Source organism: Herpailurus yagouaroundi, unplaced genomic scaffold (assembly GCF_014898765.1).
Source record: "Herpailurus yagouaroundi ecotype Mexico unplaced genomic scaffold, PumYag 180, whole genome shotgun sequence".
Taxonomy (NCBI): Eukaryota; Metazoa; Chordata; class Mammalia; order Carnivora; family Felidae; genus Herpailurus; species Herpailurus yagouaroundi.
Window position 1 is genome coordinate 12515873 of NW_024412411.1, and position 21295 is coordinate 12537167.

The following is a 21295-nucleotide window of genomic DNA, read 5'->3' on the forward strand; positions in this document are numbered from 1 at the left end:
TCTGCAGTGCTGAGGTGTTAGAGACACTTCAAAGCATACAAAAAGCTTAAAAATGTGGAATGAGAAAAAAATATTTGTTGGAATCAGATTTAAGAGCTCAATTATCTAATAAATTGAAATTACTTGGTGGGGGGAGGTTCTGTTTACACACACACACACACACACACACACACACACAGAAGGCCTCTACACATATCTATGTGACACAGTGGCAGTAGTGGGTGAATGGGAAGGTGTGGTGCATGGGAGGAAGTAGAGCAGATGGATCCTTAGAGGGCTATAAACAGAGGGACCAGAAGACCTGATGATTGTCCATAAGGACGAGAAAGCAGATTAAAGTCCACAATGGCCTGCAGCATAGATTAAGGTTTTATACACCTTCTTGTCTTCATCCTCTCAATACCTTAGACTGTTATCACACATGTTTTGGGATCGACACATGGCCCTAAGTCATCCTGAGATGATTTTAATATATGGCTTTGTTTCTGATCTCTCTTATTCTATGGGAAAAGATGCTTCCATGGCATTTCAATCAATTTATAAGAACATACTGATGACGATCAATAATCTTATGCTATTTTAAATGCTATGGGAGTTATAAAGAAAGTATTTATCTTGCCTCCTAGGGGACCACAGTCAGTTTGGAGAACATATTATGCTCACTAAATAGAGAACAATATATGGCAGCGCTGATGAAAAGTGTTAAGCAGAGAAAATTAAGTAAGGTGCTCAGATTAAAAAAAGATGCTCAGATAATAGGTAATTGACAGTATTGCATCAGTGGAGAGACCATCAGAGGAACAGAATTATACCTTATCGTCTCAAAAGGAGTCGAGCTTTTCTTCTAGCAAGATGAGAAATGATACTTACGAGGCACACAGGAGCCAAATTTATCAGGGAATTCAGATATCAAGTCATCATTGATCCGATCCTTCATGGGACCCAGGATAATCACTGGCCGGGTATAGTTTACTGCAAAGAGGAAAGGGAAGAGGCAAATGAGGAGGAAGACTTGGACATGACTGCAAAACTGTTCTGCATGGGTGAGTGCTAAGGCAAAAATGCCAAACAGAACTGGTGAGGGCGTTACTTCATTGGATGAATTGCCCATACAGCCCTGCATGAGAAATTGATGTTCAACATTCAGTATATTGGCTGTGCCTACTTTCTGGAATTTACCAATAGGGAAAAGCAACTGCAGTGTCTGTCAATGAAAAGAAACATCTGGAAGAGTTTTGCTTACTCTCAGGTTTTGCCTTACAATGTCAAAACAACTACTGAATTTAGTCAGTTGAACGGGTGAAAAAAGATTCCAAAGCAGCTGTTTGGCCATTGTTTAGATAATGACTTTAAGAAGCAATTGTTAGTATAATGACACCTTATGTTTTTATAATTTCTTTTCCTCAGCTCCAAATGCTCTCTATTCTCTTCTGGGGTTTTCCTAATTCCTTTGTATCATGACATTAGAAAGAACTCTAAAGTCCATTTGGTACAACTCCTCCTCGATGCTTGAATCTTCTCAGCAATATGCTTGTCAATAGCCATTAGCCTCCCAGAAAAAGAAATACAGGCTTCTGGAGCAGCCCAGAAGATGGCTGGTATCTTAGGACAGGTCTGCTAGAAAGCCTTTCTCAATTCTAAGTGGACATCAGTCTCCCAGGAGATTTTATCCATTTGTCCTTTAGGTGGGGCTTTTTAGTGATTCGATGGGCTCCTTCCACTTAGGACCACTCATCTGGAAGGTAGCTCCATCCTCGTGGGAGCTGTCACTGCCCATGCTTAGCAGGGAAGTTGTTTATTTGATGATAGAGCCAATGAGAGAGCAGAGACTAGTCTGGGGACAGTGGAGCATTAGGCTGAGTTTATCATCCTTAGTCCTTCACTCTTTGGCTGCTATAATGATGTCACCTGATGTGGCCTGGAAATCAGGAACCAGAGCATGCTGGGAAACTTACTTTCCTGCCTTGTGACAGGCTCATAAGAAAGAATGAAGTCTTCTTGCCCTCCTGAGAAGAGAAGAAAGGAAAATTACAGTGAACTAACAACCAGTCATATACCACACACCACAGCTACAAGCCCTGCTCTGCAACACAGGAAATAGACACAGTTCAGGGGTCATTTTCCTTGCTCTCTCTCCTTGAGCCATCATCCCCCCAAATCCCTTCATCATCCTCATAAAACTCTTTAGCACTATTATAGTATCAGGTTATTGATGGTCATAACTCTAAGCAATGACTGGAAGCTAACTACCTACAGTTCAGCAGGGCAGTGACCTATGAGACTGCCTTCTTTCTGATGCTGAGAAGTGGAGTCCCTATTACTTATACTTATAATGAAACCATTCAGTTCTAGGAGAGGTCCATCCAATAGTTTGTTTCCACATTATCAGAATTCCTGGACCTGATATTTCATCTTCTATTTAATTTCCCAAAAAAGCACATTGTTCAAAAGCAAGTGTCTGCTTGGTTCATTTATGTTGCAAAAACTTCATCAGCATATACCATGGGACATGGAAGATTTTACTGTAATGGTAATTCATTAAGAAAGTGCTGGATCAGTTCAAGGAGATAAAAAATTGAGGAGGCCTCTAAATCACTGATTAGAATCACTGCTAAATCTAGCCTTAAAACTTTGGAAAGAGAACTAAGGAAGACAACGTAATAAAAGTGTCAGCCCCTCCAGTGACATTTACTACAGGCCTTCTGATTCACAGTGAGCCTCAAGTCAACAAATAACTATGGAAAGTTAATTGGTTTTAGGCTATTACTTTTTCAAACATGTGTTTCACCCAGTTGATGAACTGGGCATGAGATTAGCCTGATTCAGCTGTGAACCCAGAAGGGTCTACTCTTTTCTCCTCATTAGGCCCAGTACTGATAGCCTTTTGATACAGAAATAGTTTAGAGCTATTGGAAAGGACTTCCTGTATGCTGTTCTGTAGAGGAGTGTTTTAGGAGGTATTTTTTCCTGAGACCAAAGGGCCATGCATCCCATTGCTTTCTCTTCTCAACCCCCTAGATATACATTCCATCGTCAATATCATGTGTTCCTCCTTCAATAACTACAGAATCAGGAAAAGTGAGTTAATTTCATAAAAGGAATTAATATTTACAAGCAGTTTTGATGACAACTAATTTAGGAGGTATTAGGCAATATATGGATAAAGCTGTGAAGCATAGACGTCTTCCCTGGAGACTAGGTAGCTGGGATGAGGAAGGGGTTGAGAGTATCTTACTTTTTCAACTGTGAGAAATGGCACCAGGCCAGAGTCATATCTCTTTTCACCTTCAAGCAAGTTTACCCTGAGAATGGCACTGCTAGACTAAGCTACTTCCTCATGACATGGAGAATGAGCTTTGATGTTCCTTCTCAGTGACATCTACTCATGGCTGCTCCAGGGATGATCAGGGACTTTTCCACACCTGGTCACAGCTTTAGTATGTGAGGAGTCAGAGTCACAATTATTATTTTTTATTCAGTACAATATGATTCCCTTTTATAAACTAAACAGCTGAAATTTACACAGTCTAGGCCAAAAAATAATGAAAGTGATTGACTTCAGTTGTCTAAAGCCTGAGACAGGTAGAGGTCATAGGAATTCAGAAGGTAACTGTTAAAATAGTTGGGGACAAAGTATAGCTTTGGGGCTAGCAACATGGCAGACTAGTACTGCAGTGTTAGACTGTAACTTTACGGGGAAATCTTTATGGAACGATTAATATGTGAGAGGAGAATCCTGATCACTAGGCAACAAAGATTTTAAACACCAGGAGATACTTAGCCTCTCTACTACTAGACAAGGAACTACATAAAGGCAAGGACTGGGTTTCATTTACCAATGGTGTCCCAGTGTTCATCATAGAAAAAAATGTCAATGAATTTGCATTCTGATTTTAGTGGTAGAAAATGGGATGAGTAATGAGGCCAAAGATAGGTTTTACTTTATGTTTCTGTCTGGATGCTTTCATTTTGGGAAGTGTGGTTTTCTCGAAATAAATATAACACATGTTCCCATAGGAATCCTTTTCCAATGTCCTTACAGATCATTCTGATGGGACAGTCTAAAGGCAAACCTTAAATAAGATATTTGGTGTCAGGATGTTTAATTTGTGATTCAGAAAACTAGGACAAAGCAACACAGCTTTGATTAACTTTGTTCGAGAGTTCTGTAGTTCTTTTGTTTATCCACTGCTTTCTGGTTTACTTTCTAACTTACAAAATGCATTGGTTCTTGTTCACAGCAGGAAGACTGGTGGTAGCATCCTTTTGTTAGGGTCCATCCCACTTCCAAAGACCCTGTACCAATCAAGTACTATGTTAGGAAGCCTGCAGGGAAGCTGTCATGGATGGGATTACATAATAGCTGTGATTACAGCACCTGAAGCCAATTTTTACTTTCATGTGTGGGAACGAAAAGGTCTACAGGGAATGTGAAGGAGACTAAGAGAAGGGGGGAAAAGAGTCACAGTAATAAAGGAAAGACAATTCACATCTGTATGGCCATAAAGGGCTTTCACACCCATTGTTTACTATTTTTCACAGCCATTTCTGTTGAGGTCGGTGTTCTAATGAACCCCATTTTACAGATGAAGAAGCTGAGGCTTGGAGATGTTAATGGGGCTTGTTTCCTCAGTTATTAAGTAGTGGAGTCAAGATTTAAAACCACACCTTTTTTGACTACTCAAAGGGATGTAGAATTTTCTGTTGGGATGGGGATAAAAGGGACACCTTACCAATGAACAAAGAATGGGTGGCAAACTTAGGAGCTGAACCCAGGTCAGAGTTCCTGGGAGGCCATACAGTGCTCCATCTATAAACACCAACTGTTATTTTTTGTTAATGCTGCTGTGTGTCGTCTCTGTACAATAGTCATTCTTAGTAGTTTTTCTATTTTTTTCTCAGGAGGTGTTGGCACTTAGAAATAACAGCTAACAAAAAGGTACAAACTATTACTTGGTCTTGTTTTGGCAAGTGCATGGCTGAAAGTGGGAGAGCAGCACAGTGCTGTGTGCAGAGAGCTGCAACTGTCAGGGAGTCAGCAGAGGCCTCTGTTAACAGTCTCCATGAGACCTTTGTGTTTAAACTGGAGGCAAGTCACAACTAGAGGGACTCAGAGTAAGACCTTCAGATGTCCTCATGATCTAGAAAAGCAAGTTGGTGTTTGTTAGGAGTTTTTAGAAACTAGAAAAGAGAGAGGAGGGAAGGGAAGACCAGGGGCAGTACACTTAATGTTCTAAATTTAGTGTGTAGCACCTGCATTTGATGATTATTAAAAATAAATTAGGTTCTTAGAGGTATGGAACATCAGTGCTAAGAAAGGGTTTGGAGCTCATGTGATTCATAGATGGCAAGTATGGAGCACACGCTGTCACTCCCCCATTTCGTGCCCTTGATAAGCATCACAGATTGATCTTTGCCCCCATTACTGCTGGGCTTCAACTTGGCCTCAGTACTTTTCAATACAATTCTTCTGGTGGCTGTTATCCATGGGTCAGCATTGGGATCTTGGTTAAAATCTGCCTGCCATCTCTGTTGTAACTCAGGCTACTCAATTTATATAAGAGAGAACTGAGGTTCAAAGATGATGGGTGATTTCTTCAAGGTCATATAGTGAATTGGTGGTTCAGTGTCTCCATAGGAGTTCAGAAGATTAAATCAGTTAATGTACACAGAAAGCCAGGCTTAGTGCACAGTTAATGCTACATAAATGTTTCTGCTTGTATTAATTCAGTAGCTGGTGTGGAATAGTTGAAATGCACTGTTTAAAACATAAAGAGGCTTGGATTACAAACTATATGGCAGAGTGACAATGTATGGAATTCAGAAGTAAAATCTCTTGCAGGTCTTATAATGCCACTATATTATGCAGCCTCTTGAAGCTTTAGCTTCCTCATCTGTAAAATGGAATGTTAATATAAGACATATCTCACTGTTTTATTGCAGAAATCAAGTAAGAAAATATATAATGAAAAATTGCTTTACAAAGTCCAAACAACTAGAGGATTTATAAGGGCAATCCTTGAGCAGAGTGGAGAAAGGAGAAGAATATGGGCTTTTTTTGATGGATTCCAGTGGAAAAGTTTTGGGTCTCCTCATATCAGCACTCAGTTACATTCAGATCATTTTGAAAATCCTAATTAACTGATGAACACCAATAGAATAGAAAGATAATCATCAGTTCCCCTTTACCAGTGATGACATAAAGAACTTTATGAGCTTTGGGGAAGGCAGGTCTCAGCTGTAGAGACTTGCAGTCTTCATTATGCCTACATGGATGGTCTTTATTGCATCCTAATATGAGGACGTTTGAAAGCTAAGATACAAAAACCACCACAGATACAAGCCTTCACTGTACTACTCTGTTGACAGAGAGAAATCTGGAATTAGTCCTTAATTAAGAGAGTTTTGAGGGGGTATTTTGCAGAATTACACAAGGTGTGCTGTAGTTAACTGCATTATAGCTAGTGCTAGTACAGTTGGGCTTTGAAAAATTCTTTTTTTATAATGCTTGAGATGGTGCAGGAAATGTCTGAGCTGTTTATTAGAAATTGAGGTTTGTGTAAGTGTGTGTGCATGTGTGTATATCTCAGGAAATACATGCGGCTTCACTTAAGGTTGTCACAACATATGAGTCCCGGATGCAGTGTGAATGGTACCTCTGGGGCACTGAGACATCCTGGTCTGGGACTCTGTTTTGACCACTGACCATTTTTTAAAGCCACTGTGTCCCAGAGTGGACACAGAATGGTTCTAAGAGTAAAAAAATAATACCTGGACAACAGTGAACGAGGGTCTTTATAGTATTTGTCTATACTACTGTTCATAAACATAAAAGTTAGTCATAATTACAGCAAAACCCAGGAATTCAATACAAAAATGCAGTTATTTTGATTTCAAAATGGCAATTTTCTGAAAACAATGTCTGTTCCAACCATGGCATGTTGCAAGTCTCCATGCCTTCTTTCCTGCCACTGCCCTACCTGGAAATTTCTTCCTCAACTTGTCTAGCTGGCAAGCACCTCATCTTTCCAAAACTCAGCTCAAAGGTCACTTCCTTTGAAATCATCTCTGAAGTCTCTCCTATTCTTCAGCAACACTTTTACCCTAGAAACTGCTGCACTTTGTGTATTTTGTTGTTGTTTGAGTGCTGAGTTCTAGAGTTGGTTGAGATTCATACTGGCTCTCATGGTGCCTGTGAAGAGAGCATGGCATGGTAGATGTTGACTGAATAAATGAATAATCCTCCATAATTCCTCGTATTTCCATCCTGGGGAAAGATGGAAATTTTTCCTCTGAGCTACAACAAAGACTGTTCTTACTTTTATTCATTTGTGAAGAAAGCAATCTGAGTGGCTGAACTGTAACCTCAGATGAGACCCAGGCCAATATAGATTATTGGACTCTACATTTGCTCTCCTAATGTCATAGAGTCCAGCTCCAATTCTTCTCTCTTCTCATAGATAATTCAAGCTGCTGCAAGTGCTTATTTTATTCACCCAGTAAATATTTATGTGCACCTACTATTTGATAATGAGGACTTATTGACGTCATCTTAGAGCATCACCACCAAAAACTTAAGCAGCTGAAAGCATTGGGCCAATTTTTCTAACTTAATTATTCTGGGAAGAATATTCCTACCCCTGAAAGAGAAAACAGGGGCCTCTAAAATACTCTAAGAAGGATTTACAAAGAAAAGCATAGTTCTTATATCTACTTTCTGTAAAGAGAATTGAAAGGAGAAGGTATGATGTTTCCCCTTTCTATACCTGCGTCTGCAGGATGGAAGCACAACACTTAGAACTGAATATCAGAGAAACGAGGGCCCTTGGTCCTGTGAAACCCTACACACAAGTTATATTTTTCCTTATACTAAATTGAGGGTACCTCATGTGTCAGGAAGGCAATTTTTGGTCACTTTTTCTTGGCCTGGTTTCTCTTTCTTTTAAAATTCAATGAAGGGAAGGGGGAGGCAAGTGTTTTGCCAATTTGGGAAAATCATAAAATTTTAAGAGTGGGAAGAAGGGAAAAACATTAAGGCTCATGTTGAGAACAAGAACCCTTTGATACCTTTCACCAATAAGACTTGCCATTCTGTTGTGGAAGAAAATTAGGTGGTTCTAATATTATCTGATTGATCAAAGGTATCTGTTTTCATTTCATCTTCCTCCTCTGGTCCCTCCCTCCATCTGGCACTTTTCCTCTTTTGTGCTTTTTTCTATTTGTTACCAATCTGATTCTATGAAGTCTTTCTCAAAATCCACATTGAATCTGTCACATTCCAAGAATACCAGTGGGTACTCCACCACAAAAAAGGCATGGTTTTATAACGTAACCATGCTGTAATGGAAGGAAAAAAATAAAGAGTGTTTTAATTTTAATTAATACACGATTCAAGGGGGAAAAAAACCCAACCAATTTCTCTCTTGGTAGCTGTGGATCATTTGTACTGGGCCTGTAGTTTTCTAATATCCTCAGTAATTGCTTTTGAGTAAACCCATTTTATGACGGAGGGCAAATAAATATTATAGAAGTTGTGAGGATCCCAGTAGTAATATGTACCTACGTTGGTCACCAAAAACCAGTAAGAGGTGGTAAGAAACCACAAGAATGCATCACAGGGATTGCTTGGTGTTTGGTGAAAATTTTTATACACTAAGCAAATGGCTTGAGGTGACCCAAAAAAGACCAGAGATAATTTTTATCACCTACCTTTTCAGAAAGTTAAGCTTTCTGATCCAAGATTTGTTAACTTAAAAAAAAAAAGTGAGTTCCTTCAACATTAGAGGATGAAACTTTTTCATCACTTCCCAACCATCTAAAAAAATAAAGTTAGATATATCACAGTATCTACCTTAAAATATTAATCAAGGAGAGAAGAGATATAAAAGTTCACACTCAATTTAAAAGGAACACTGTAATTTCTCAAGCTTTCTCTCTCAAAGGGGAGCCAGGAACAGAAAGTAAAGGCAAAATGAGAAGGGAAATCAAACTTTTCATCCCTCCTGCAGGGAGTTTTAATTATGTTAGGGGGCAGAATGTCAAAGTCCACCAGGTTGAACTTTCCCATCTTCTCTGGGAGAAGTGCATCAGCAGGCCGCAGCCAACAGAGGCTGGAATTGTTTACTAGCAAGACTGCTACTGCCTGCACAGATCACAAAAGAGTCCACAGATGGCCCTAGTGTCTTTTGTATCTTTCCACATCAAACGACGATTTCATTTCAAGCCATTTGCTTTGGATGAGGATGATAAAGGGCAGCAACTGGAACACAACAACAGCAAAAATCTGAAGTGACCACCACACGCAATGGAGCAATTGCAAAGGAAAGAACCACAAACCAAAGCAATAACTTACGGTAGCTACTTTCGCTATCGCTGGCATTAGAAGAAACATGTTCTGCAAGAACAGCACAGCAAATTAAAGAAATACCAAGCATTGGAGAGCAGCCAGAACGCGAAGGAATACATTCATGCATGGCTACTACAAGTGTAAGCAGAAGGCAAGGGAAAGGCTGCAGAAGAGACGGCATTAAGAAAACTCCGTAAGATACAAAAGATGAAAACTTTATCTCCATTTTACAGGAAGCTGCTACTTGATTGCTTGGGCTTCTTTTTAGTAAACAGGAAAGCACCTTTAATCACAAAAAATGTATAATGTCCATCTAAGCACTTTTCTTTTTATAAATACTTTAACCCCATTCATACGGGACTGATTTTCCAGTTTCATGTTACAAAGGTCAATGTGTCTCAGCTGGACCGTTTCCCGACTCCAAGTTCAGAAGCTTCTGGTGTGTAGACATTGTTTTCTTACAAGCTTTTTGTTTCTCTATTTTAGCCTTTAGGTATTTTGCTGGAATATTGCATTTCACATTGCCAGTTGATCCCTTGAAATTTATTTCTACATAGATGCTTCCTAAACTAATTCTCAGGATGAAAAGGGACTATTGAAGACTTTTCCTGCTTCAGTGAGTGAGGAGAAAATCTTGGAGGAAGAAATGAGTCACTGAAAAATGATTTATGAATCAGCTTAATATCTTCTTGATTTTATTTTTAAGATTCTTTTTTTTTTTTAATTTTTTTTCAACGTTTATTTATTTTTGGGACAGAGAGAGACAGAGCATGAACGGGGGAGGGGCAGAGAGAGAGGGAGACACAGAATCGGAAACAGGCTCCAGGCTCTGAGCCATCAGCCCAGAGCCTGACGCGGGGCTCGAACTCACGGACCGCAAGATCGTGACTTGGCTGAAGTCGGAGGCTCAATCGACTGCGCCACCCAGGCGCCCCTATTTTTAAGATTCTTGCTTGGATAGCTATTAGGTTCTGGAGGAATGAAACAGGCAGGGGATAAATGGTCTGATACCAAACACAGGTCCTGGCATGAAATATGCTTTTAGTTCATGTTAAATAACTTGCTTGCACAGTGATATGTCAAATTTTTTTTCATGAAAACACAGTTTAGCTGATGTAACAGGGATATATGTGCCATATTTAGAGACTTTATGTCCCCAAATCATTTTATTTGCACTCTGTATTAAGTTATAGAAGATAAATTCATTAACTTATCAAGTTTTTTGTATATCAGGTTAATTAAATGAGGAATACGTGATTGACTTCTGATGCTCATCAGCAATAAACTCAGGCTTTTAAAAAGTGGCAACTGTTGTACATTTTTTCAAAAAGGAAAAGAATATATAACATTATTCTCTAACAGTAAAAAAGTGCTTTAAAACATATTTGTACGTTCTCATGAATTGAATGGATTTTTTTTTGTAGCTTTATTGAGGTGTAATTGACAAATAAATTGTAATACACTTAAAGTATACAATGTGATAATGGGATATGTGTATATATTGTGAAAGGATTCTCAAAATTAAGTTAATTAATACATTCTAGAAGGATTAGTTTTAGAGAATGAAACCAAGGAAAACCAAAACATGAGTTAAAATCACAAAATCACATGAATAATTTCTCTTTGTGTTGGTGCATGTATGACCAGGACTGCACTGCTAATTTAGGCACACATTTTACAAGTGCAAAGGGGCACCAGGGAAAGAAATGTGAATTTGTTTTCTGTTATTGAAAAAAGTCAAGGTACACACCCAACAATGGTGTATCTTCATGTACATGATTATCTCAAGTTCCTTGAAATGGGGATGACAGGGTTTTTAGTCTTTTTTTTTTTTTTTTTTTACTTTAAGAATGAAGCTACACTATTCAGTGTTTTGCTTAGCCAATCTCTCTTATTATCAAGATATTGTATAACAGAATTTTTCCACTTTGTATGTAAAGAGAAATTGAAAATATGTTCAAGCTAAAGTGCAAATTATGGCTAATAATAGCGTTAACTGGCAAATAAATTTAGTGAAATCTGTTCAATTTTTAAAAAGTAAACAAACATTTGCACATTCTGGATTTAAAAGGTCATCACTCAAATTTTTGACATTCTAATAACAGCTACTTTTTAGTGTTGTTCATTTATTAACAATATATCAAAATGCTTCCCCTCCCCCCACCGACCCCAGTTGAAAATCTAGAAACTGGTGGTACTTGATGCTGTCCGGGTAATGTTGAAATCAATACCTGAACTTTAGCCACTAATTCAAGAAAAATTTTATGACATACTCCATATAGAGACTCAAAGATAAAGTTTTCATCTTTCAAAAAGATCAGTAGTTACTCTTGATCAGATTTTGTTTTCTACACATATATCTAAAAAAAGAGTCCAAATTAACAATCTGAAGGATGAAGCATATCATTACACAGGGTTATAGAAACAGCTCTTGAAAACAAAGTCCAGCTCAATGCTATTTTGTTTAATACAAATGAAATGAACAGCTTCTAAGAATATTGCCCATAGCTGTTAAATTAAAACAAAACGAAATCAACCAAAAAAATGAACATGTGATACAGCTGCAAAAGACACAATACTGTTCTTATTTCATTGGTGCCTATACAATGGTGTTAGTATTACAGAGAGAAAAATTATAGCATAGTAGATTAACACAGGATTATTATTTTTTACTGCTCAGTGCAATGAGACACAGACTAAGGCATTAATAACTAGAAAATTTAAAGGTTTAATATACTTTATTTTGCACTCTATACTATAGAATGAAGACCTGATGATGTAATACAGCTAATAAACAACTGATAGAAAAACATATTAATACATATCTAAAATTTTATCATACAAACGTGCCAAGCAGGATCACTGCAAGTCGGGGAAAAAAATCAACCGTAGTTAATAACAAAGAATTACCCATGGAAGATCAAATAGCTTAATGTTTATTTTTTGAGAATGCATGTTCCTTTTGACAATAAAATAGCTCTTTTACTAATAGCAAAGTACACCCCAATTATGGAAGTTGGCAAGGTCATTAAATATTTCTGGGTAAAAAGGCAGAAGAAAGGACATAAAGTACATTTCTGCTTTCTTGTTCTAAACATTTAGCTCGCCCTTTCTTTCAACATGGCTTCTTGCTCTCTGGGAGGTGTTAGGCGGTAGAGCAAGGGATGCCATGTTGGCATCAGGACCATGTTGGCCACATCACACGGTCAGAAAGGGAAGGTGTGAACTGCAACAGAAGTTACAGTGCCTGACACACTTTGCTTTTCAATGCTGACATGCAGAACAAAACGGTTGAAATTACTCTGGAGGAGCATTCACAGCTAGGTAACATAAAACTCGTATCTTGTGCATGCTAGGAGTGAAAGGCCCTCAAGAAAAGGAACAAAAGCCAAACTCAAAAGGAAAGGAAAAGAAAAGAAAAGTTACAGTGACCATTCCTGGGAACTTACTCAGAGTCTTTGTTCCATAACCGTCGTCACCTAATCCGGGGATGTCCTGCATGGAAGTCCCCAGAGAGAGCAATGAGAGAGGAAGAACAGCCACGGAAGAGGAAGGAAGAAGTCAGTGGAGTTGAAATGGATACTACCATGACAGACCATGTTGCCTAAGCAATCTGGATCCCACTCCCTCTTCTTTTGAAATGACTTTCACCCTAAACTCCCCGGGCTGAGACTCAAAGATTTGTAAAGCAACTCAAAAGATTGTTAGTTAAAAAAAAAATCAGAAGACTGTTATAAAAAAGAGGAAGATTCGCCAAAAGCCATTTTTGCCCACTGTTCATGTTGCCACAGAAATGTGCCACTTAGAGCAATGGTCCACTCCAAGTTTCAAAACAAATTCTTAGATTTAGTATCCACCAGGACAAGCCCGCTGCTCAGTAAGTGTTTAACACTGGCTGGGAGGAAGAGTGTAAACATGGTGCTAGCAATCAGTAGAGAGAATTTAATCACTCCCAATGAGCTAGAATTCCAAAACATACATGTGGCAATGGAATCTGGTATTTCTGTTCAGAAAAGAATTCGTCTCAAGCCCTCAAGAGCTGTATGATAGAAGAGACAAACCCAGCCCTGGTCACAGAAAAATTCTGGTTGGAAGCAAAGTCCAAGCTTCCTGAAGTCCCTCTCCCATGCATTCTGCAAAGAAGAGCCACATCAAGGGAAGGATCCAGACTGCAGCCAAACACTGGTCACAGTAGTAAGCCCTGACCTGCCTGCCTGCCGTGTTTGTTTGCCTAGGCGTGTGGCGTGGGGGGAGCCTACATCATGCGTGTTGCCCGTGAAGAATATTTTTCTCTTGTGTTGCATGTGACATTCTCTTCGAGAATCTACTTACGTTCAGGATCACTGGTTTCCTGCTCACTCTGCTCCTTGTTCTTGTAGAATGGGAATTTTCGTGAAAAGATGAAGCTCTTTTTACGCTTGTCATTGAATGACTGTGAAGGAGAAAAGGCATGGGGCAAAAACAGGGGACGTCTAATTGTTGTCACACTCATGCTGACAAAACAACTAGTTTGTAAAAGCAGAGAGAGCTGTAGTGACGCAAGGAGATAGTCTAAAGAGGTGTCAGAGGGTCCTTAACAGTAGATTTTATTTTCAAGGAGTGTAAATTCTGAATGATGACACTTTGGAAAAACTGCCTCCTAATGAAAAGACTGGTTGAGGTAAATGATGATGGAGGAAAAGAGCCTTAAATTGGAAGCAGAAGACCAGGAGCCTCTGTCCTGGCTCTGCAATGGGCTAGCCCATCACCTTAGATGGGTAACTGAATCTCTCTAGACCTCAAAATCTTCTTCATCTGTATAATGAGGATAATGATAGCAGCTCTTAGGATGTGAGACTTAAGTAATGCGGGAGAAACAAAAGTGCTATACAAATGAGATCTTTATCGTCATCATTACTATCAGGGAGAAAAGACTTTCTTAGAGATACTAGACACATCAGTGCCTGGACATCGTTTCTAATAAGTTGCATTTGAGTTACTTCAGCTTGGACTTAATTGAAAACACACAGACAAGTGTGTGGATTTATGATATATGACAAATATAGTGTTACACATAGATATATGATAATTATTCTTTCAAAAGAGATTTTAAAGACATATGAGCCCCAGGCCCTCATTTTGTAGACAGGGGGCTAGAGGCAACAGCAAAGCTGAGTCCCTTGCTGATATCACAGAGCTAGTTGGTGACAGCTAGGACACTGTCAACTAAAATCCGATATTGGAAAATAGTAACTTGATATTCACTCAGGCGAGGGAGAAATCATGGTCATTCATCTACATTCTGACATGATAAAAAATACTTTAAGAAGGACCCTTCTTAAAAATGTAAAATGAGGCTGAATTAAAAGTAATACAGATATACATAATAAAATAAATTTGAAGTTATTCATTTGCTTGCCTAGAAAACTCTTTAAGAAAATTTCATTTATTCCCACTCTTGCTGTTATGTAGAAGCTTTGTGGGGTTCTTCTTTGGGACATGTGTTCACCATCATTTTTACAAGCTGTAGGTGATGCAGGTCTTTGTAATTTCACGTTCACATATCATTTAAAAAAAATGTTTCACCAGCTTGATTATCATCCTTATTTGACTGGCTTTGTGAGTCACTCTCCAAAGAGCGAGACTTCTTACCATGTAGGTATTAAAAGGAATGCGCCAAAGACTACGAAGGTAATCTGGCAAGGGGTATTCTAAAATAGTTTTAGCAATGGCAGCTGGTAGTAATAAATGTAGGGACAACAGGGTGACTACTTGGAAGAAAAAGTACGTGTTTGGATGTATGTATTTTGGCCCATTGGTGGGAATTAGTTGCATGCCCTATTGATCTGAAGCTTGACTAAATAGTGTAAATAACTCATCTTCTTTGTATACTAATGCACTCTCAAATATCCATTTTGGTAGTCATGTTTACTTAGGAAACATTAAAGTGCTAAAATTTTGGTGCTGTCATTCAGGAACTTGTTACTTTTTTGGGTGCTGGGAACTTCACCAAAATCAGTGGAGCTTAATTTTATGTTCCATTAAGAAAGCTTTAAGGAAAAACAATAAATCAAATACTTAAGAATTTTTGAAATTAGGGAACATATTTTATACTTATTATGTCAAGTATTAGAAATACATTCTCAGGATAGAAAGAAGTATTGCTTCAGAATTTATTACTCTGCTGACAGCACTTAGGTTCCATATAGTTTTGCCATAATTTGTGTCCAAAGGATTTGTGTCCGAAGACAAGGCTGGGAACTCCCCCCAGATTTTCCCAGCTAAAAAATGGCAAGTCCTTAAAGGAACATTAAACATTCTTGCATCACTCCAGTTTCATGCCACTTTTACATTTCAAGCATATTTAAACTTCAGTAACTGAAAATAAAAGAAAAAAATTATGTAAGAATTAATGACATGTGATATTGCAAGATATGTTAGACATTTAACTTCAACATCATGGATGGCTTGTCATGCAAAAAAAAATATTTTACAGACTTTCATGCAAATACGAAACAATGCCCAAAGAAGTAAAGCCTGGGGCTAAAATGTAGACACAGATGGACAGTGTGGAGGCGTTTGAGGGCCAAAATGGGGCCACATGCAAACCACATCATTTAGCTTGTCTCATGGGGTCAAAGGAAATGAAAATGTGTTGTCTGTGATTAATTCTTTTCTCTTTTCAAAGCAAGGACTGTAATGTGTTAACATTTCCCAAGTATGAAAATGTTGTATATCATGAGTCACCTGATTGGGATATAATAATATTTAGCACCACATCTTAAAAGAACAGAAAAAACATAATAATTCCTCAAAATTAAATTATCTAATGCATTAGTCTTATTACCCACAGTCATTTTGTGTTAGAATTAAAGAGAAGGTAATAGAGTCATCGGTGGTTAAACCAACTTACATTTATGGATACAAAACCAAATCACAATTTCCATTCACACTCATAGACTTAAAAGTCACACATTTAGGGTCTTAGTTAAACATTTCAAATCCAAGAGGTTATATATGTGGTTTATAATGCTCTAACACTAGTCTTTATTTTTTATTAGACATGTATAATACCATTATATAAACTTTTGTTTCTGTTAATTTTTTTAACTTAAAAAAGGAAATTCTGTTACATGATTGTTAAGTGAGAATAATAAATTAGCACTTTTACTATTTATAGAACACATGGCTCTAAAGCAGCTGAAGGCTGGTTTGCATCTCTGTATATCATAGTTGGTCAATGCTATTTTTTTCTCTACATTGCAGTATCTTAAATCTTGATCTAATGCTTTCATGGCAGGAAACTTCTTTGAACAGAGACTTTGAAAATACCAATCACACGTGTAAAGTGGCAAGTTGGCATATCTAAGAATTCCATTTTAGAATTTGACCTGTTAAGTATTGAGTTCTTATGAACAAAAGTGATACAACAACAACTACAATTTATGGAGCACTTATTATGCTCCAGGGTTGTTCTAAAAGCTCTGCATGTGCTAATCTCCACACTAACTTCATGAGGTTGGTATCATCATTATTCTCATGTTGCAGAGGAGGAAAATGAAGTTTGCAAATCTTCTGTTACTTGTCCAGAGTCGCATAGTCAATGAGAGGTAAAGTCAGGATTTGAATTTGCAAATATTACTGATTTCCAAAATTGCTGTTCTTATGAGCCAGAAAACCTTCTGTAACTCAAGCCTGTTTCAAATTGATATTTAAAATTATTACCATTTGACTCTCATAATACTATAATTTGTCATCATTCCTACAGGTTCACTGCTTGGCAGTTATTTATTTAAGCCATCAGGTGCTATTGGGTCCAACAATAGTTTCGTGGGTTATTCTGTTACAGTTTTTTTTTTTTTTTTTTGGATACCCATTCATGTTTTGGAGGACTCTACGCTATTGTTCTTGTTCTTATGATAATGTAAAAAAATGAAATAAAAAAAGAATTTCAGTGGGACAAGCTATGAATGGCAATTTAAAAGTTGATTGTCCATAACAGGCAAATCTATAGAGACAAAGTAGATTAGTGGTTGGTTAGGGTTGGGGATGGGGTATAGAGAGAGTGGGTAGTGAAAGCTGATGAATATGGTGTTAGTTTTAGGGGAGATGCAATGTTCTAAAATTAGATTGTGGTGATGGTTGCATAACCCTATGAATCTACTAAAAAACATTGAATTGTACACTTTAAGTGGGTGAATTGTATACTATGTGAATTATATCTCAATAAAGCCTTTAGAAAAAAGGAACCTCTCCCCAACCCCTACATCATGGAATGGGAGGAAACAAACACAGCATGTTTGGAATTTTATTTGGAGTGAATATTTCTTATCTTGAATTGAATGAGAAGAAAACAGACTCCCCCAACCCTTGCAATCAATCTGATACACATGCCTTGGTTATCTGATTCTGCTCTTCCTCTGTTAAATGAATACCTTTCATGTTGTGACAGACATTAGAGCAGCCATACAAGGAGTCAGCATATTATCACTGTCACTTAAATATCTCTAAGTTGTTAGGTCAAGTGGTATGAAACTGACCAGCATGACCCTAAGTTGTAATGGCATTGCTGAAAGAAAGAAAGGAAAAAAAAACCCCAAAAAACTCAAATTGCTCCTTCTTCCACTTGAATCCCATGTTCTTACAGACACATGAGTAAATTGATATATTTTTTATTCTTTTCATCCAGAAAACTTTAAAACTAGGGGCATGTTTCAGTTTCTCTTCTCATCTTCCTGTTCTAATTTTTCAAATCTCAAATGTTTCCTAGCTCTAAAATGTTGCCTTTGTGATATGAATGTTCCCCAGGAAGAATTTAGATTTAAATTTATACGGAGCCCAGATACACACTTTTTGTGGCCTCCTTATCTTTTATAAATGCTTCTTTCATCTTAATTCATTCTTGTCTTCCCTCCTCTAAGATAACTGTATTCCCTTTGGAAAACTGTTACTATAAATTTGGGCCATCATTTTGTATTACATATATATCCTGGTTTTGTACAGAAACGAGAACTGTATATAACAAAAGAGGCTCAAGAATGAGTAAGAATGAAACAAATAGGCTGTTAAAGGAAAGCCAAGAGTTGGCTTTAGATATAGCTGTTCCCAGAAATGTGTCTATATGGATGTACGCATACATATGTGTGTCTATAATATTGTCCAATTCAAAAAGGGTTCCATTTTCAATACTAATGAATTAATGGATCTAGGCATTGAGCATCAATAGCTGGTAACATCACACATGTAAATAAAAGACAACCAGATGATATATGCTTCCTGAAGGGAGAACAAAATACTACTACAGAGTAGTTTTATAAACCTCTATTCTCAGAAGAAAAGAAACCAAAACAAAACCCTTCTCTCCCCAGTGAATCTGAATATAATTCAACCTTTCATCCAACTACCAGTTTATAGAAATAAAGAGACAGAGAAACGTGATAGATTACGCTATCAGGAGAATCTGGAACAAATTCTATAAAACAAATGGCCTGGTTTCTTAAACACAAAAATTGAAAGAAAACGAAAAATAATGGAAGGAAAACATATAAATCAGAAGAGACTTAGGATGGATCAACTACAATAGATTTCATTCTGGCTTAAACAAACACATTTTAAAACAAAACAAAACAAAACAAAACAAAACAACAAAAAAGCAATTATTGTATTTATGAGTCAATTTGAGACCTGAAAAAAGACAGGGTATTTGTTAATTCAGTAATTGGTAAATTTTATGTGTGATAATGGCATTGTGGTCATGCCATATTGATATATTTACAGTTGAAATGATTTGACACACTGCATTTGCTTCAGAAAATATGAGAGGACCATAATATTGTGAGTACCCTCATAATATATTCTAAAGATAGAATTAAGAGTGAGCTACAACTGTAGGATGGAGGAAGGAGAGGAAGAATCATATGATGGTGAATAGTAATTAAAGGCATCCAATATGAACTTATGATTTTCCAAAAAACTTTATTTCCTCTCTTTGTCCACAAAAGGAGCCTAGATGTAATGATACTCTAGGAGCAAAAAGCACACTTGGTCCTCAGATTTTGATTCCTAAATAAGGAAGTTTTTGTTTCCCCAAAAAAGGAACGATTTTTTTTTTTTTTAAGAAATGGTTTATTCCATCAGCAGGGAAAGTATAAGGTGAGTCTGAAACACTTTGTTGGACTAGAAAGTAAGAAGTACTAAACATAAACACAAAATCAATACAAAGTTTAAAAAACCTAAAACTAATGATGCCATGTCAAAAAAGTCAGTTTAAAAGGATCACACCAGTGAAATCTAGACAATTTGAATATTAAAATGAATAGTAACAGTAATGGAGTACTACACATTGAATTAAAAAAGAAATTCATGAGTCCAGGCAAATTACCAAAAATATCTAAATTAACTAATCCAAAATGAGAATGAAGAGAAAGTTCTTTGTTATAGTAGAATAGAATGACAGCTATAGAAGGAATGGTAAAGTCAGAAAATCACCATTTTTCAGCTACTGTAATAATTGATTCAGGCAAGAATCATCCACGGTTGACTATTAATTGAAAATTTTTTGAGGAACATGATATTTATCTCCTCACAGGTATTTAATTATGAAAGAGGTGAGTAAAGGTGCCTTTCTAGTAGAGTTATCTGGCAGATATCACCTTAACCAAGTGATCAAATTTAGCATCACCAAAAAGTGAGATAACCTGACACCATGTGCCTCCTGATGGAAAGCACTGAGATGTATGCAATATCACTGATGTAGCATTCCTGCCAATAATGCATTAGAGGGAATTAACCATGAAGAAATAATCCAAAAAATTAAAATTAAGAGACATCCTCTTAAAATGCTAGTATCTTAAAAACATGTAGAGCAAAGGAACCATTCTAGATTAAAGGACATTAACGAAGTGTGGCCCTGGATTAAATTCTGGATCATAACAATAACTAAAATGATTGTAATTTTACAAATATACATGAGAATATATAAAACAAGACTGTTCATGGTTTGTTAATTGTTGAAGGTGAGTAATAGGTACAAGAGGTTCATAATTATATTCTTCCTATGTATTTATATGGAATAATGAACTTTGATTCATAACTTATGCCACACACAAAAATTCTCTAGAGATGAATTGCAGACCCAATTCTAAAATCTTAAATTATAAAATTTTTAGAAGAAAATATAGAATATATTTGTAATTTGGGATAGGCAAAAATCCCTTGGATATAACATAAAAGCACAAATGATAACAAAAAAATGATAAATTAGATTTCATCATAGTTAACAACTTCTGCTATTCAAAAGAGGTCATTAAGAAAGTGAAAAGACAATCCACAAATGGGGAAAAAATATTTACAATACATATACCCGACAAAGGATTTTTATTCTGAATATTTAAAAACTCCTACAACTGAACAATAAAAAGAAAAAAACATCCAATAGAAAATGGGCAAAAGACTTGATAGGATACCTAACATAAGGTATACAACTGGTCAAAAACATATGAAAAACATCCTTAGTCATCAGAGCAAAGCAAATTAAAGCCAAAGCAAGATACCATCTCATACCCACTAGAGTGGATAATATTAAAAAGACTAACCATATTAAGTGTTGGTAAGGATGTGAAGCAAGTAGAACTCTCTTAAAAATTGTTGGTGGGAATGTAAAATGGTATAGTCACTTTGGAAAATAGTTTGGCAGTTTCTTATGAAGTTAGTCATATAGCTAACCTATGATTCAGAAATTCACCCATAGATATTTACTCAAGAGAAAAACATATGTCCACAAAAGGCATGTACAAGAATATTTATATTGACCCCAAACAAGAAACAACCCTAATATCCACCAACAGGGGAAGTCATAAACCGTGGTATACTCATACACACAATATATTGTTATTGCTACAAAACAATAAAGAAGATTGAACTACTTCACCAATAAAAAGCAACAACATCGATGAATCTCAAAAGCATTAT

The 21295-nt window shown here is 36.9% G+C and overlaps 1 protein-coding gene across 1 annotated transcript in view; it reads right to left on the reverse strand.

Moving 5' to 3' along the window:
• Positions 1-21295, reverse strand: part of DLG2 (discs large MAGUK scaffold protein 2) — a 2103489-nt gene that overhangs the window by 17089 nt on the left and 2065105 nt on the right. The window contains exons 22-26 of the mRNA XM_040489720.1: positions 16965-17013; positions 13679-13780; positions 9353-9394; positions 1956-2006; positions 871-972 (exon numbers count right to left, since the gene is read on the reverse strand). Coding sequence (XP_040345654.1) covers positions 871-972; positions 1956-2006; positions 9353-9394; positions 13679-13780; positions 16965-17013 — 346 coding nt within the window. The remainder of the gene's footprint in view (positions 1-870; positions 973-1955; positions 2007-9352; positions 9395-13678; positions 13781-16964; positions 17014-21295) is intronic.